Source organism: Megalops cyprinoides, chromosome 11, assembly GCF_013368585.1.
Source record: "Megalops cyprinoides isolate fMegCyp1 chromosome 11, fMegCyp1.pri, whole genome shotgun sequence".
NCBI classification, from domain to species: Eukaryota; Metazoa; Chordata; class Actinopteri; order Elopiformes; family Megalopidae; genus Megalops; species Megalops cyprinoides.
Genome location: NC_050593.1, coordinates 17043201 through 17060947, shown reverse-complemented (window position 1 = coordinate 17060947; position 17747 = coordinate 17043201). Strand labels below are relative to the sequence as shown.

Genomic DNA, 17747 nt, shown 5'->3' with positions numbered 1-17747 from the left:
AGTTCATTTCTCCCTGATTAACTAAAACCAGCACTGACGGTGACTCACCAAGAACAGGACCAAGAAACACTGTAGTTGACACTTGTGTCATTTTGGCAAGTTTCCTAATATGGCAATCTGTCCATAAAATTCTTTTTTTTTTCAGTGCATTCGGTGTGTACAATTGTCTCAGCTCTGCATAGCTCAGAATTCATACAATAGCTGCAGTAGCTCACAGACACTCCAGCCTGGGGTCTTCTGAGTGTGAATATACACTCAATGCAGAAATAATGTCTTAAAGTATGCAAAAGCCAGGATCTCAGTTGGATAGGATCAGGCATTTCCACTCTACTCTAAAAATGTATGTTAAAATAATACAGTGTGTGTAGATTATTGCAATAATATCAATGTGTCCATAAAGGAAACCATATTTGTAAAGTTAGTACAATGTTTATATGACATCCCCTTTACTTTAGTAATTCTGCCTCTAGTGTTTCAAATTAATAATCTCTGAAATCTTTACCTGACTCTTTTTTCCTTCAGATGACTACTACTGAAGTTACTTAAGTACTGAAGTTAACAGGGTTACCATAACACTGAATGAATAAGTTAGCAGGGCAGTCAAATTTTTTTCATTTAATCTTGCCCCTTGTCTCAGACAATCAATAAAAATGTTCCATATCAAAACTGTACTGGATACAACTGGATATTACAGAACCCTACTCTGAAATGGGTTAAACATTAAGTTAAACATTTAACACCTGCATTCATTCTGTGTTCTCCTGTGCAATCTTGTTGTGGTTTCTATACAAATCCTGTTTCCTGCTTGCCTGCAGCTGAAGTAACCTCATGGCTGACTGTAAACTACATATGTTAAATACTTTGCCTAAAACCTTGTATGAATCAGACAAGTGTGATGTTTCCCATCAAAATGCAAAATAAAACATATACTTCTCTGGTCATTAATTTATTTATAAATCCAAAAATACTCCATATCTTGTTTTGATTCAGTTATTTTACCAAATGACAATACAAGAAAGTATACACCAAACTCTAAATACATTTTCAGATCAGTGGATTGGGAAACAATGATTACACAACATAGTTACTGAAACCCATAGCAGCTTTAAAATACATGGGTGTAAATAAAGTAAAAAATTTGCTGCTTAATAAAATGCAGTACAGTATGAAGTATGATAGGACATTGATACTAAGACCCCTAAGAGACAGCGTTGAGTTGTGACATGAAACATAGCAATTCTTTGCTCGAATGTTATATGTAAGCAAAGTAATACTACTTAATACTACCTACCCAATACACAACACTCTTTGCACTACCTTACCACTGTGACACCATTATTTGTTAGCTGGGTACAACCTCCAACCACTGGTCAGAATACACTGATCAGCATGGATGTTATACATCTACTCTGCTCTGGATCCTTCTGCTCTGACTAGTGCAGATCTATCCCTGCCTGTTTCAGCAGACATTGGATGCTATGGCAGATGACATCAATACACTGTCTAGTGGTGAATTTTAACTGATTTAAAGGTATTTCCATTTAACAGTTGGACTGGGAACATTGTCTAATTTCAAAGTCCCTCCAACTGTGATTTTACAACATGTCAGTTTGGATATAAATTTATCACTAATTTTAATCACTGTTACTGTTTGCTTTTCTTGTTGCATCACGAGGATTATATAAAACAACATCAGAGCGACAATACTAGACGCTAAATTTTCCACTGAGGATACAATAGCTATAGATTGGGGTCTCAAAGGGTTAACAAACGAGAACGCATGTAGGGTGTCTTTTCAGCAGTGGAAACGGGTTATTCCGATCTTGTAGGCGAGAACATTCAAATACTTGTATGTAATTAATTAGCCTTATCTTTTAGTTGATGGTTACAACTACTTTATGATACAGTGATGTAGCTGTCCTGCTATTTACAGTATCGAAAACGCCTCTGCTCCTTTTAGGATAAGCTAGCTAGACATATCTTCCTTTCAACACAATGGATTTATGAACGTGGAACACATCTTAACAGCAAGTTCAAGCAACTTGAGGCAGTTGTTTGCTCAAGATCATGCAGCCACATTATGTCACCTACAAACAGTCAGGGTGATCTGACGGCTTTGATGGCAGGTTTAGAGATGACTAGCAAGCTACGTACATTTAGCACACAATCTATGATCGGGTAAGGAGTGCGACTCACATTCACCCAAGAATCCACTGAGTGAATGGCTTGGACAAGTGAAATCACGTTTCTATCACGTCAGAAAAACATGTTCTTCTTAACCATTACACCATGTTGCAAAAACATCACATTCTTGTACTGTGATTTGCACAAGACATAGACCGCATGCGCTAATCGGCGAGATTTTTTTAATACATTCCAGTCGTATTCAACTGACGCCTGCGCAGATCCATCTCACAGTCCCCAACTTATTTGGATATGTCAATTGTATAGCGTCGATCAACCAATCAGAAGGAGAAACTGTAGACATGTGGTTCTCAGAACCCGCTTTGTGGGCGGTGCCAAGTCTCGAGCTGGGCTTAAAACCAGTGAGTAAGACAGACAGAAGCGTTAGTAGAGGGAGGGCAAGAGAGAAAGTGCGGGGAACTGTGACACTTTGTTTTTAGCGAACTTATCGAATAACAAAACATTTAAATATCCCTTGCAAACCAATAACCTTCCCCAGGATTTAAGGTTTATTTTAATTAATTAAGGGAGAAGGACATCTATATTCACTGTTCTTACACTTTTTAAAGAATGTGTGAGACAGCTAACGTTAGCTACGCTATCTTGCTAGGCAAATTATTATTTTAGCGGAAGGAGACGGACAAAAGATTTTTTTTACTTTGGCAGACTGTACAGACACTAAGTCCATGCTGAACGTGTCATCACCAACACAATGCCCGTTTTACTTTTTCTGATAGACACGTCCGCTTCAATGAACCAGCGCACCCATCTGGGCACTACCTATCTGGACATTGCAAAAGGCGCTGTTGAGACTTTTATGAAGGTACTGTAACCCCCGGAGAGACCACACACAAAACGCCTTGCTTTTGCCTCACTAGACCGAGACAGTTTTATATGTCTTGTCACAGAATCTCCGCTATAATTTCGCCTCCGTGATCATTTATTTTTGTATTTTTCCACAGCTCAGAGCCAGAGATCCGGCGAGCCGCGGAGACAGGTATATGTTGGTGTCTTTCGAGGACGCTCCCAATGGAATCAAGGTAACGTGTTTTTTCCCAATCACATCCTCTTTTTATTAGGCAGCTAGCGTTTCCGGTGTTTACTTCAAAGATCCAGATTTTGACACTTATGTAAAATCGTTACAGGAGCTCGTATCTCTTCTGAAACATGGCCGACATTTTGTTCCAATATGCAGCAATGAACTATGGGTGATATTTATACCAATAGTGTCAAGTTGGGAGAAAAGAAGAGGGTAATTGAGAACATAGTTTACATTTGAGAGAATGTTGACACTTGTTTGTTCATATGTTCAGTTTTATTTATAAGCATGCTATTTCTTAATAGTTTTTAGCCAAACATCAATCTGTGAAGTGTCTATGAAGTTAGCTATTTTTGTTATGCCATATGATGTGGAAGAGCCCTAGCTAGTTACAGGACTCAAATTTATAACAGTACAATATTTTTACAAAATAATAACCATGAATTGCTATTTAATGTCTTATAGAATTTTGTGGAATTTAAATGAATTTACTATAATTGTTGAGGTTAACAATAAATAATTTCCCCTGTTTTTCTTTCTTCAGGCAGGCTGGAAAGAAAACCATGCTACATTCATGACAGAACTAAAGAACCTGCAAGCAGTTGGACTTACGACTGTTGGCCAATCATTAAGAACAGCTTTTGATTTGCTCAATCTCAATAGATTAGTTTCTGGGATAGACAACTATGGACAGGTATGTAGAAAGAGAAAAGGAACCTATGTTGACAAACCCTTTCCCTCCCATTCCCTCCTTTATCCTCAGTTCTACAAGCATTACACACCTGTACTATGCCCCCCGCCATATATATATATAGTATTTGTACACTTATTATTTATATTTATATATAATAGTTGTATATCAAACCCAGAATATTTCATTAGCCCCCCTCCCACACACACACATACACATGCACAGGCACACACTCTTATAAAATATTTGCCATATTTTGAGACTCCTGTATTACGCTGTGTGTTAAATAGCCCTGAGAAGACTAGAGTCTTTGCTGACACATTCACAATGGCCAACATATTTTTTTGAAAAACTAATTGAAAATGACTGAAATCAAAAAGGAGCCAGATTATGTCATAGTGTCTGACAAAGATTCAGATCACGTCTTGTGCAGTTGACATTTCTCAAGAGTTTTTTCAGATTTTTTTTTTTTTTATATTTTTGCTCTTTGGTTTCTTACATTTAGGGCTATAAATAGCAGTTCTACCTCCAACAGTTTGGAATTTAAATGGAAGGCAAAGTGTCTGAGAGCCAAAACCTAATATGTTGTAATAATATAATTGATCATTTTTACAAGTATACTGTCGATTCTAATGTAAGTCGGTTGGTGATCGGTGCAAGGGTTGTGTGTGCAGACATGTCCTATGGAGGTGCAGATGACATGTCTGGCATACTGTTCAGGCTAGAGAGGGTCTAGGTGTTGTGAAGCCCTACAGCCTCTTACATATTACCTACTGAACTGCAGCTCTCCCTGGCACTCTACAGATGAAATTTGCAAGAATGAAAGTCTTGAGAAAATGGGTAAATACTATTTAAATGTGTGTCAGTTCCATAGGTTTGGAGAAGAAGGTGAGCAGCAGAGTGAGGTATAGTCATACAGGTTGGCCTGTAACCACTGGGCTGTGGACTCCAGTGTTGCTTCTTCTGTGAGGTCATTTCGTGGTGGAGTTGTGTTCTAATAATGAACTGTAGATACCGGAGTTCTGGCTGAGACTTGCCAAGGCAGTCAGTCAGTGTCTATGTGTATTACTGCCTACTACTTCCACCACTGAATAGCATTGGCTTCTGCACTCTGAAGTAAATTGCTGAGGTTAAGAATAGCAAGGTGTTGAGGGTCAGGAGGCTGACCCATTGGGAGTGTATTTGTATGTGAATGTAGGTATAATTCAAATGGTCTGAAATGCAGAGGGAAGAGATCAAGGCCTTCATAGGCAGCACACATTTGTACTCTTTTACAGGTTCAATACCTTCCTGCTGTGCAAGAATCTGATTTGTGTAACAAACACAAACGCACACACACACACACACACAAGTGTAGGCGGGTTTTGTGCACTTTTGACAGGAGGTTGTGAGAGGGCAATAGGTGGCTGCCTCTCGATATTGCCTTCCCTCTCCCTTTTTGAAGCTGTGGGGGATGTTCAATGACACTTGTTGTGCTTGTAGCCTGGTGCAAAGTGCCGTAGTTTCGGTTGTCAAGGCAGAAGGCAGCCTGGCAGGCTGGCGTGGGCTGAGGGAAGGCTGTTAGAGGGCGGGGGTGTCGAGGGCAGATGTCACTTCTGCCAAGTGGAGGTATTGTGGCCCAGTATGATGGCCCTTACGTCTAACTCTGCCGAACACTGACTAACCCCACCTGCCTAACACTTCCCAGTTGAGAATGCTCAGACTCCTCCTTCACTATGCACAGGTTTAATTAGAAGGGTCTCCTGGTGGTGGACCGACAGCCTGAAGCCAGTCAAGGAACTATATGACGGAGGAGGGGGGAAAAAAATGTACATGTGAATAGGGAAGACTACATGGGAATTTTAAGCCAATTCATTTGCAGATTTAAATGTTTCTTGCTCAGGTGATCCTGATAACAAAGAGCTTTGTTGGCTTTAGAGCCAAGAATTGAAGAGCTTAAGATTCTTATTGAAGGGGTGGAAAACAGAACTCGTATTCAGTTAAAACGCTGATTGTATTTGCCGTGTGTCCCCCAGGGCTATTCTCTGAAAAAGAGATCTGTCATTTACCCTACAATTTCCATTTGGCACATATTTTTTGAAGCTTGTAATTCGAAGCTCTCTGTAAAAAAGTATTTAAAAACTTATTCCGTACGGGTATACTCAATATATCAAGGAAGCACCAAATTAATGGCCCTGAAGAAACTCATTCATAAATGGTTGGCACATCCAACCAAACTCATTCCCATGGTTTTTTTCCTCATAAAACCACCATGGGTGTCTTTTAAAGATTAGTATGCAGTTGTCATCCTTTGATCATCCTCATCATTCTTAACCTTTGAAAGCGACATCAGTATTTCAAAAATTGTTTGATTATAAAGCGACATAAATCGGCTTAAAAAAGTCAGGCCTTACTCTTCTGCACACTCATGAGAATCTTTCTGCTCACTTTCTCTTGTACACATTAAAGAATCCTTTGGATTGTTGCTCTCTCACAGAAAAAGCCAATTTTAGTTGGCAGTCCAGACATAATATGTTTTTCCCTTGGAGACAGTCTATTAGATCATCATGTCTGAACATGCCTTTGTGTCATCATGTTTTACCACATGGCTGCCAAGATCTTCTGTGGTTCCGAATCCAGTGAAATGTCTCTCAGGGGCTTAACCTGCATCTGAAGTGTCAATTTTCACACTGAGCCGTGAGTTCTCTAAACCAGGGGAGTCAAACTCATTTGGTATTAGAGCAGAAATGGGTAGACTGCATACATCGGCCACTGTTTGCATATTACCCTCTCCCTAGGTGTCTTAGTTAAACGCCTGCTTCAAATGAAAAGAGCCTTCTCTTTGGTGCCCAGTTAGGCTGCCTGTCTAAATACAGCATGCGCAATAATCTAAACTGTGTTGTAAATTGGATGTTTGGCAATTGAATCCTGTTTTGCCATTAACACAATGCCATATATGGGGGCTGTGTTCCTGAACACAAGCTAGAAAAACAATTTTAAACCCAAAGAGGCTGCATCAACATGGGAGTAGGCTAAATCAAATATTCATACAAAATGAATAGTGTATAAGGGTATTAAAATACAGTTAATTTTGTCTCTCTCTGCTCTCCATATTACCATCAGTGTTTAATCCTCATAGAATTATTGATTTAAAGTAGTGGATCTGCAAAAGAGTGCAATTAAATTAATCAGAGTAATTGCACTCATTAAATCATCACAAAATGTCTAACATGCATGTCTCCTGTTTACAGTGTGGCGAAGTATGAAAACTCCTGTGTGTGTGCGCGCGTGTGTGCATGTGTGTGTCTGACCCCACTTTTTTCCTCTCTGCAGGGAAGGAACCCTTTCTTCCTGGAGCCCTCCATCATCGTCACCATCACGGATGGGAACAAGCTGACCAGCAGCAGTGGCGTGCAGGAGGAGGTCAGGCTGGGGGTCATGAGAGTCTGTGACAACTTCCTGTCAGTCAGCTGGAAGGCTCCCAAGCCTTCTGTGTGTGAGGGGGCTGACTGACTTTGCTGCTTTTGCGATGTAAAAGGGTTTTCAACCCCTGGTCCAGACATGGATGGGGTCTTCAGCATTGGTTAAAGAAAAAATTGTAATTATCATTTAGCAATGGTTTGAATCTAAATTGCATATCATATTGGTTTCAACCACAACTAGGGTCAGTAAAGTTGGAGGGCGTCTTGTATGGTTACGTTGTTATCGTGTGTATTATTCATGACGAGCGGCCTAATATAGCAACATTTAAGAGATGGGCCATATTTTGTTTGAGGGATGCTTGCTCCTGCTAACCCCCTGTACAACCTTGACATCGGAAGGAAACTTCAAACCGTCAGGGTAGGCAGTTGATCCCCCACCAAGCTGCGGCTTGCTGTGGGTGGGTCTGCGCAATGCCCATGTATAACCTAAAGTTAGAATATATACACACACACACATACACATATTCTTGCACACTCATAGTACCACATACTCCTGTCCACAGATCAAGATGTCATCCCTCTAGTCAGCCTGGAGCCCATTTTTCTAAACACAGCACAATGTGTCAAATGTCTTGGGGTGGGGGGGGGGGGGGGGGGATGTGGAAAATAACTTAATGAAAAATTCTTTCTGTAGACACGCCTGAACTTTTATTGCATTTATTGAGTTTCTTTCCTGTATGTAACAGAGGGTAAATGTGTTTTTTAATGAGTTGTTTTGAAAAGAGCTGCTGTCTCTGTGTGCTCCAGCTCCACCTGCCCCTCACCACACCGCTGCCGGGCAGCGAGCTGACCAAGGAGCCGTTCCGGTGGGACCAGCGCCTGTTCGCCTTGGTCCTGCGCATTCCGGGACACGCCGCCCCCGGCCCGGAGCCCCTTGGGGGCGTCCCGCCCGACCAGTCCGCCATTACTCCCATGTGTGAGGTCACTGGAGGTGAGTCACACTGTCTCATTTGGTGTCTGCCGTTCTGAGGAGGTGGAGGGGTGAGGGTTGTCTCAGGTTTTGGCTTCACTTCCTCATTGGATAAGTATGGAGCTGAGGAAACCACAGGACAGACGACTTGCCTCGGTAGAGCAAGGGACCGCTCCTGACATGTTGTAGCCTCTTTGCCTGGGCTCTGGGCCCCAGTTCACGAAGGGCATTTACAACAGCCCTGCTGTAGGCCTTTTTTTTAACCAGCCACAAAACTCACCAAAGCTTGGCATTTTAAAATGGCTGAACTGCGAGTGCGAGAGCACTGCGAGAGCACAGGAAACGTCACTCATCGTGACAAGGCTTTTATGGGTTTGGTGGCGGGAGAGGAAAATGTATCCTGAAATGGCTTTATGATTTGGGGCCAGCACATCCCCGACGGTGACCTTTGGACACATTTGGAGTGTGCTGTAATGTTGAGAACAATGCTGCTGGAAAGGGTCCGAGGCTGAGTGTCAGAAATAGTGCTGATGGTTATTAAGAGAAAAGGGCACTGTCCCGAGTGAGGCTTTCTGTGGGAATTGAATGCAAACGTGAGACGGAACAATAGCTCCGGCTGTGCCCATATGTACTGCCTGTGCGTTTAGTGCTGATGAAAGACTGGGAACAATGGGACTGAGTCGAGCCCTGCGCGTATGTCCACTCACTATCGAGGATTGTGGGAGACAATAGCAAAGGGAGCGACCGAGCCTGTGTGCGCTCCTGTGCGTCTGTCACTGTGGTACGCGGGCTGCTGGTTGCAGCGTAAGAGCAGAAGAGCTCCCCCTGTGTGTTAGCCTTAGTACTGCTCTGTGCAAGTCTCTTCTTTTGTTTTGTCTTTGTATAAATTCTGGCCCTGTCACTGTCTCTTCATTTGAATCACTTGAAGTTGTTGTAGAACAGCGAACGGTAATGAAAACGCATCGTGTCATTCACAACGCACCCTCTGCCATACATGCAGATACGCTGTACTTTTAACGGTCACTGTGTTGCAACTTCATGTTCCACACATTGCGTGAGTGAATGCTGCTCTCTTTTTAAAAATGAATACACATATGTATGTATATAATAAAAATCATGTCGGTGGTAAACATTCTGTTCTGATTGATGTGCTCTGCATACGTGTTACTTGTAGTGGCAATCGCAGCAAATCCCTTTCCCTCGCAGGGATGACTTACGTTCTATTTCCAGGTCGCTCCTATAGCGTGCTCTCCCAGCGGATGCTGAACCAGTGCCTGGAGTCTCTGGTGCAGAAGATCCAGAGTGGAGTGGTGATCAACTTTGAGAAGACTGGGCCTGACCCCCCACCTGTGGAAGGTAAGACGAGGAGGGGGATGAGGAGGAGGAGGCGGCACTGGGAAGTGTAACAGCAGTAGGGTCTCAATCGGCACACGACAGCATGGTGCGTTTTATGACTTTTCTCAGTCCGCATCATCACCTCTTCAACAACAAACGTGAGAGAATTCAGGACTTTGTCTGATCATTTGTCACATGTTCCTGATATTACTGTTTAACCGTGCCCCTCCCCTTCCAGATTGTCCACCAGAGATCGTAAAACCGGGGCCCCAGCCTTGGCACTGCTGCCACAAGCTTATCTACGTGCGCCCCAATCCCAAAACCGGCGTGCCTCTCGGACACTGGCCAATCCCGGAGGCCTTCTGGCCAGATCAGAATTCGCCCACACTGGTGAGGTCCCATAGGGTGGGTGAGGGACTTAGCGGGGCAAAGGCCACGGGTTTCAGGGGTGCCAGGCTGTCTTGGGTCTTCAGCTGAGTCTCATTCAGTCGTCACACCAAGAGCTGCACAGTCACTGTTCTGGCGACTGCGATGGTGGTTTCCTGGCTGAATGAAAACTAATGAGGCTGAAATTGCATTACTTCAGAATTTTGAGGTTGCCAAGATACCCTTGTGGTTGGTGCCAAACCTTGATGTTATGTCACCCGTGTTATGCCATCAAGTTACATTGCAGTTGCTGAGTACACTCTCTTATCCAGAGACACTTGCATAGCTTATGATTTTTGCATGTTAGCCATTTATACAACTGAATAGATTTTGAGGCAATACAGAGAGCTAGCTTACTCAGTGGTACAACAGCAGTGTTCTGTCAGGGATTCAAACCAGCAACCTCTGGCTCACAAGCCCTGTTCCTTCCCACTGTCCCACAGTGTGTGGTTTTGACCTCTTCACTGACCAGTGCCTTCCCGCCCCCCAGCCCCCTCGCTCGGCCCACCCGCACGTGCGCTTCTCCTGTGTGGACGCAGAGCCCATGGTCATCGACAAAATGCCCTTCGACAAGTACGAGCTGGAGCCCTCGCCCCTGACCCAGTACATCCTGGAGAGGAAGTCCCCTCACACCTGCTGGCAGGTAGGCCCCACCCCGCCAGGGTGCACAGACCCGGATATCCGTGTAGCACTGAGACCTTTATCAGAGGGAAGGGAGCCGGAGCTGGAGCATGCATGCATGACACTCGCTGCAAGTCCACTGCACTGGTCCTTTTCTAAGAGGAGGAACATAACTGGTTGTGCTTGCTTTGTGTGGGTGTTTTGTTTTAATGCCACTTCAGTTGCTCCCTTTGGCATGTTATTCCTGACACCCTGTCTAACTTAAAACATTTGCAAGAAGGTGCTGGCTGGCTGTTTATAGGATGTTTTCTTTATGTCTGCACCTTATGTTGTTATTCATTGTAATGTGGAATCTGATATGGTGAGAGACACTGACACAGAGTAATGGTTACACTGGAGATTTTGGTCCTGCAGCACTGTTATTATATCTCTGGAACGAGTGACTTCACTTGCGTTGCTGTGATACTGAATTGTGGGTGGCGATAGGAAAGGGCGTTTTACCAAATGAATGAATGTGCTCTTGTGTACCACTGAAGGTGATCCAAAGAGCTCACTCTGCCTTTCTCCATTGCCCTTCTCCAGGTGTTTGTGTGTAACAGCGCTAAATACAGTGACCTGGGCCAGCCCTTTGGCTACCTTAAAGCCAGCACTGCTCTCAACTGTGTCAACCTCTTCGTCATGCCATACAACTACCCTGTCCTGTTGCCCCTACTGGGTGAGTGTGTGTGGCTCCTTGCCATATGTAACCCCCCCTTACACGCTCTATCACACAGCTGGAGAAAGAACTAGGCTGTTTTTTTCACTGTGCTTCTTTACCATTGCAGATGACTTGCTTAGAGTCCACAAGTTTAAACCCACTCTGAAATGGCGGCAGTCTTTTGAAAACTACCTGAAGACGATGCCTCCGTACTACATTGGGGTAAGCTGACGAGGCTGGCCAGGCTTTCTTGGGCTTTTGGCTTTGGATAGGGTCATACAAAGACTTCAGGTTCTCACTAGTTGTGATCTAGGACTAAAACGTGGACTTGAGGGAAGTTGTTGGTCTAAAGAGTGGTTGAAATGGAAGATCGTGCTGGGTGCATGTGATTGTATGTGTCATAAGCTGTAATGGGCTCAATGATTTGGGTAGAAAACCTACTGGATGTGAGAGTTCATCATAAGACCTGATCATGCCTCATCTGCAGGCCCTTAGGAAAGCACTGAGGACAATGGGAGCTCCCAACCTCCTCGCCGACAACATGGAGTACGGCCTGAGCTACAGTGTAGTCTCATACCTCAAGAAGCTCAGTCAGCAGGTACAGTCATCCCATCTGTGTCAGTGCTACACGAATACAGTCATTAGGTTTAGGGCAGGAGTGTACATTAATGGCTATGGTGCTGAATGCGTCAAACCCTGTGTGGGACACTGTAGTTGTGCAAATCCAGCTTTACAAATGAGCTACGGAGAGTTGAACTGTAATCCTTGTGTTGCCTTAGAGTAAGGAAATAAATAACATTAATAGAAATGACCACCAACACAGGCATACTTCTTTAAGATTCAGAGCCATTGCCAAATGGCTTTAAAAGCAGTGTGCCTCCTGTTTGAATAGAGGGTTATAATAATAAAGCATGCGCACATTACTCACGCTGTTTGGATTGCACCTCTACTTAAAGGCGTATCTGTTGAGCTCTGTACATACGGTTAATCAAACAGATGGCAGACTTGTTGATCAACTCATTATGTGTGCTTTGAATCCGATAAATATGTTGGTGTGAAGTACTGGTGCATGTTGCAATGCCCGCGTCTGTGTGAGAACATCTTTCAAAGCGTGCAGAGCTGAAATGCCAGCTCCGATCCGCTTTGCTTTACGGCCTGTTCTGCGTGTCCATTCGCAGGCTAAGGTGGAGTCGGAGAGGGTCCTCGCCTCTGTGGGGAAGAGGCCAGCTCCGGAGGGAGGGATCAAGGTGCGTCCTCGCCCCAGCACTCTCTCCCTCATCCAGCGCAAAGACTTCACACAGCTGCTGCAGAGCATTACCGCAGAGGTGCCTGTCTGTCCCCTGGAGCTCAACCCAAAGGAATTTGCTGGATTTCACCTGGGCACACTCAACAAGGTGAGCATACCCCTGGCCGCACCCACCACACCTGGATTATGCCTAAGGAATGAAGAATAATGTGACTTGAAGGGTTTAGATACAGAGGTTTAGTATGGTGTCCTGACAGAGTATTAGTGTTGTTGCTGAATGGTTTTGTGTGTGTGTGTGTGTGTGTGTGTGTCAGTAGAATGTTGATCTGTTCATGTTGGAATGATGGAACATTTGCTTTCTGCATCAAAATTTAGTCTGGAGCGCTGTCTCTATCCTTCCGTCCTCAGAACGTGAAGCCACAGAGTTTCCGGAACGCCTACGACATTCCCAGGAGACACCTACTGGACCAGCTGACTCGCATGAGGAGGAACCTGGTGAAGGCCGCCAGATGTTCCCTGCGAGGCCAAGATGAAGGTGACACGCACAGGAAACTCCAGTCCCCCCACTCCTTACTGCACTGCTCCCTGACCATGGAAGGAGTGTAGGCCTCAGACACTGAGAGCTGTGAGGTCACCCATACACCCACTGCTGGTACACCCATCTAACTCACCCCAGTCTTGAGCTGCTGGTGAAGATGGCTGCTTCTGTGGTGCAACCTGCTACAGAAACACCCTGCCTGACTCCAGGCTAAGAGAACAGAATATCATTTGCAGATTACTGAGCGGACCAGGACAGTAACATAGACCAGCTTGATTTATAGACCCCGATGACAACTAATCAAATGCATAGTGGTCTCAAATGGGCTCTAAAAGGGCCCCTATCTGATGCAAATAAGCAGCGGTTCATTTGTGTGGGGAGTAGCTTTGGGGACTGACGAGGTAATGAGGCTAGAGAAACCATTGATTGATTAGACTTGAGGAAACTTCTCTATGACCCCTTATTTATGAAGTGAATTGCAGTGAACGTTTCTCTTGGGTAAAATTACAGTGGCAAATGTATTACTTCTCGTTTTCAAGTGCTTGAGTGCATTACGTAATTTAGTAAACGTTTACCAGAATTTTGTGTGAAAGCACATTATTTTGAAAAGGTAATTTTGTAGGCCTCATTATGCACCGTAAATTCCCAAACGTGCAGTTATGTGTCTGCATATTTGGTCTTTCTCAAGGCGCTTGTTTCTGGCTGTGTTTCTGTGCTGACCCGTGCATGCTGACAGTGCTGTTCTCTCCCTCAGACCATTTGCACAGCGTCCCCATTGCGCAGATGGGCAACTACCAGGACTTCCTCAAGCACTGCCCCCAGCCACTGAGGGAGGCAGACCCAGACCAGCCCAAACGCCTGCACACCTTTGGGAACCCCTTCAAGCTGGACAAGAAGGTTTGTATCCTTGAGCTGATCTGTGGTGCGTTTTGAGAGCTGCTCTGGTTGGTCGTCGGTGTGTTAGGAGAACTTCTCCGATTGGCCCGTGTCTGTTGCCTTCCCTTTCTTAGGGGATGATGATCGACGAGGCGGATGAGTTTGTCTCCGGCCCCCAGAGCAAAAGCAAGCGCCCCGGGGATCCCAGCATGCTCGGCGGCAGCGCCCCCAAGAGACGGCGCTGCATGTCCCCGCTGCTGCGCCCCGGGCGTCCCTTCTCTCCTTTCCTCACCAATAGCAACCATGTCGGAGGGAGCGGTCCCCCGTCCCCTCTCAGCCCATCATCCACTCCCATGGCCAACTGCACCAAGCTGATGCCCATTCCCAAAGGTGAGCCTGTCTCCACCCAGGTTTCTTCTCATGGGTGGGCCTGCCAACTAACATAGGAAACGCATTACAACAAACTCAAACATATCTGTATTGGGGTGGAGGGTATTTGCTGCATTTTTTTTTTACATCATAAATGTCTTTCGCTTTTTTTAAACGGTGTGGATTAAGATTTCCAGGACATCCCTAGGTTTAGTACAAAGAAACTAGTGAATGGATATCTTCACATAAGTATGATACAGTGTGTGACTGGCCCCCTATAGCTCCTGAACCCAACCACAAGATGCTGGACAGCGTGTTCGGCAACCACATGGGGAACCGCTACGACCCTGAGAGGGCTCCCGACCCCGTGGATCACCTGGGGCCTGAGGGTTTTCCCGGTTTGGCGCGGCACGAGCGGATGAACCACTCGAGCGAGGGGGAGGACGAGTGGGACGGGCCGCCCGGCGCCGGCGGGCTCTCGGAGGGCAGCGAGGACGGGGACTTCGGCCCGGAGGATGCACTGCGCCCCCCCTCCGCGGGCCAGCTGAAGAAGCTGAGGAACAACGAGGGCCAGCAGTACAACGCGGAGCTGAGGGTCCTCATCACCAAGGAGATCAGGAAGCCGGGGCGACGTACGTACCGCCATGTTTGTGAGGGTGAAGCCCAACGCTCCGGGAGGCTGGAACTGCTCTGCGCCTCTAAGCAGGGGAAATACTAAATCATAACCTTTGACCTGTCGTCAGTCAGAAAATGTCCACCTTTTCAGTTATAAATATAGACGTTCATGCTTTGTGGTTGCAGCTGGCACTGCTGGATATTGATATTGTTTCCTTTGCCTGATGAAATTGATCGCATATGTTTTCTTAGCCCATTTTCTCTGAATCTCTCTCCATTTCTCAGGCTATGAAAGAATCTTCTACTTCCTGAAGCAAGTCCAGGGAAGCTTGGAGACGCGGATGATATTCCTGCAGAACATTATCCGAGAGGCTGCCAGGTACACAATTTAATCTCCTGCGGCGGCTCCTCCCGGTGTGCGTTCTTTCTGGGGAAGCAAAAATGATGGGCAGATCAGACCTCAGAGCTGAGGGAGTGGCCAGATTGCGCTCTTGCTGAATAGCCCTATTAGTTTCTTATTACACAAGGCAACCCTCCATCTCCTGCTGCCATTCATCTGCATTCTGTGCTTTGTGTGGTTTCTCTTCCAAGCAGACAATCTTATCGGGGGGGGCTTTGTTTTTTTTCCAATTTCATGTAATTCAAAGACAGTGAGACAGTGGAAGTAATGACTAAGATTACCACCCCTTTGTTCCAGACCAAAAAACAATAGTTTAAGGGACTGTTAGAAATAACAAAGAGGGGAAATTGAATTTTGAGTGCCATGGCATTGTTTGTGAAATGACAATGTTTTCCAATACACACTTCCCTCCAGAATGTTGCAGTACCATAGATTACTTATATTCAGACACACTGAGTGGAGAGCGCAGTGAGGGGGTTGACTGTCTGCAGACTGTAAGCTATGAGCCTTGTTTTAGCTGTCTAAAAAGCTGCCTGATGAGCTAAAACAAAATGTGTTACCTAGCATTAACAAGCGCTTATATGTCAGTGCTAAGCAGCCTGATGGCAACTAGTTTGTACTCGCCCAAACACTCAGTCTATCTACATACCTGGTTATTGGGACAAAGTACTTTTAAGGTTGGTCTTACATTTGTGGTAGTTTGGATGGCAGCAGCGGGTAAAAGATTGTTACTGGCTTGTCAGAATTCTGAGCAGGTGGATGGTTAATCAACAGTGTTATGCAGATATGCAGTGCAGATATGTGCAAATTTAAAGTTTAGTTTGTGGCATGACCATATAACTAATGTACATACTAATGGACAGCTTGAATTTGATGAAGAAAGATGTGGCCCGGAGAAAAGATTTTCAGCCTGTTTGATCCCAAAACAAATCATACTCCTGACTGTGGGTGTGGCATAGAAACTGCAACTCTTCCAGCCACTGTGTGGTGCTGTGGGGATAGAATAGTTCTTGGCTGTAGTGAATGGGTCAGGTGTTGCGCTGTCAGGGAGCCCAGCTGAAAGCACACCGTCTCGTCCCTTTGCAGGTTTAAAAGGAGAGTCCTGATCGAGCAGCTGGAGAGCTTCCTGGAGGAGCTCCACACACGGGCCAACCACTTTAACCACCTGGACGCATTCTGAGAGTCTGATGACTGACCCCCTTCATGGGCGTGACACTCAGTGCTGGAGCACTGCGGGTAGCTGTGTCTCCAAGGAGCAGGTTCTGGGCACAGACACACACGCACACAAACACACGCGCTCTCTCTCCGCTAGGAGAGTGAAGCGGACACTGAAACGGTAAAAAGGTTCAGACTGGGCACTGCCCTCCGATAGCTGTGGTATGCGCTCCGTATTGTACAGTACTTGCACTAAGGGAGTGGTGGTGCAGAGTGGACTCATCATTTGGGCTTGCCGCCTATGCTGTCAACCTCTCGACGTTTTGGGGAGTTCCTCTGGACTAAAGATGGTAACTCACTAGATCACTGTCTTTGCTGTCCTATTGTGACCTTAGGGTAGAACTACATTCCCTTTCCACATCTGCTCGTAGGGGAGCACCGCACTGCTGCCTCGCTGGGGAGACTGCGGTAAAGTCTGAACTTCCATCTCACTGAACATTTCTGTCCGGCGTCGTAGGACACGAAGACAAAGCGGGAAAGTCATGTCTCTCACCTTACTGTCCTACTACATTTCAGTTAAAAAAAAAAAAAGAGTAGTGTTTGTCTTCTGTTCATACTTGACCGGAAAGACATCCGTTGCAATTGACTGTAATGGACTGAGATCCTCAGGCATCTGCATTTCCTGGCAGCACTTTGATTTAGACCCTACGGCGAATCCGAATATGTTCCTGTGTGAGAGTCTCGGGGAAAAAACCACCGTTCGATGCGGAGCATAAACAATAGGGCGTCACTGAGTCCCTGCAGAACCACTGGCCTAAACAGTGTTAGAGCTGTGTCTCCGTCTGTGGGGGGGAAAAAAGGGGAAGAAGTAGTCAAACGCACACTTCTTGCTGCGCCACAGTAAAATGGCTCCCTCAGTCAGTGGAGTGTTACAGGCAGCTTATGGCCTTGTGTCCAGGGCTGGCCCGCCCTCAGTTATACCTCCAGCATTACGTTGCCAAATATGACAACTCTGCTACACCACTTTCCCCCTTCTCCCACCCTTTCTTCGAGGACCAAATATTTGCCATACTTGTCCTTCTTTAGAAACTTTCAGAATATGCTACAAAAAGAAAGTATTTTGAATACTGTGTATACATGTAAATAGACAAATTTGAGAACTTTGAGAAGTACAAAGAAATTCC

General features: G+C 45.3%; 1 protein-coding gene across 1 annotated transcript; it reads left to right on the top strand.

The window, feature by feature from the left end:
- Positions 1-2593: 2593 nt before the first annotated feature.
- Positions 2594-16699, top strand: ints6 (integrator complex subunit 6). The gene is made up of 18 exons (XM_036540727.1): positions 2594-3007; positions 3147-3224; positions 3768-3917; positions 7227-7316; positions 8123-8306; positions 9516-9641; positions 9859-10010; positions 10537-10689; positions 11250-11382; positions 11492-11586; positions 11852-11962; positions 12543-12758; positions 13019-13145; positions 13903-14045; positions 14159-14414; positions 14675-15025; positions 15294-15387; positions 16495-16699. Exons 1-18 carry the CDS (start codon positions 2897-2899, stop codon positions 16586-16588), a joined length of 2664 nt encoding a protein of 887 aa, XP_036396620.1. The 5' UTR covers positions 2594-2896; the 3' UTR covers positions 16589-16699.
- Positions 16700-17747: the final 1048 nt, after the last annotated feature.

Coding starts and splice junctions, on each gene's coding strand:
- ints6 (XM_036540727.1), top strand. CDS start 2,897: ATGCCCGTTTTACTTTTTCTGATAGACACGTCCGCTTCAATGAACCAG. Junction 10,690..11,249: donor CCCCTCACACCTGCTGGCAG/GTAGGCCCCACC, acceptor GCCCTTCTCCAG/GTGTTTGTGTGTAACAGCGC. Junction 11,963..12,542: donor TCAAGAAGCTCAGTCAGCAG/GTACAGTCATCC, acceptor GTCCATTCGCAG/GCTAAGGTGGAGTCGGAGAG.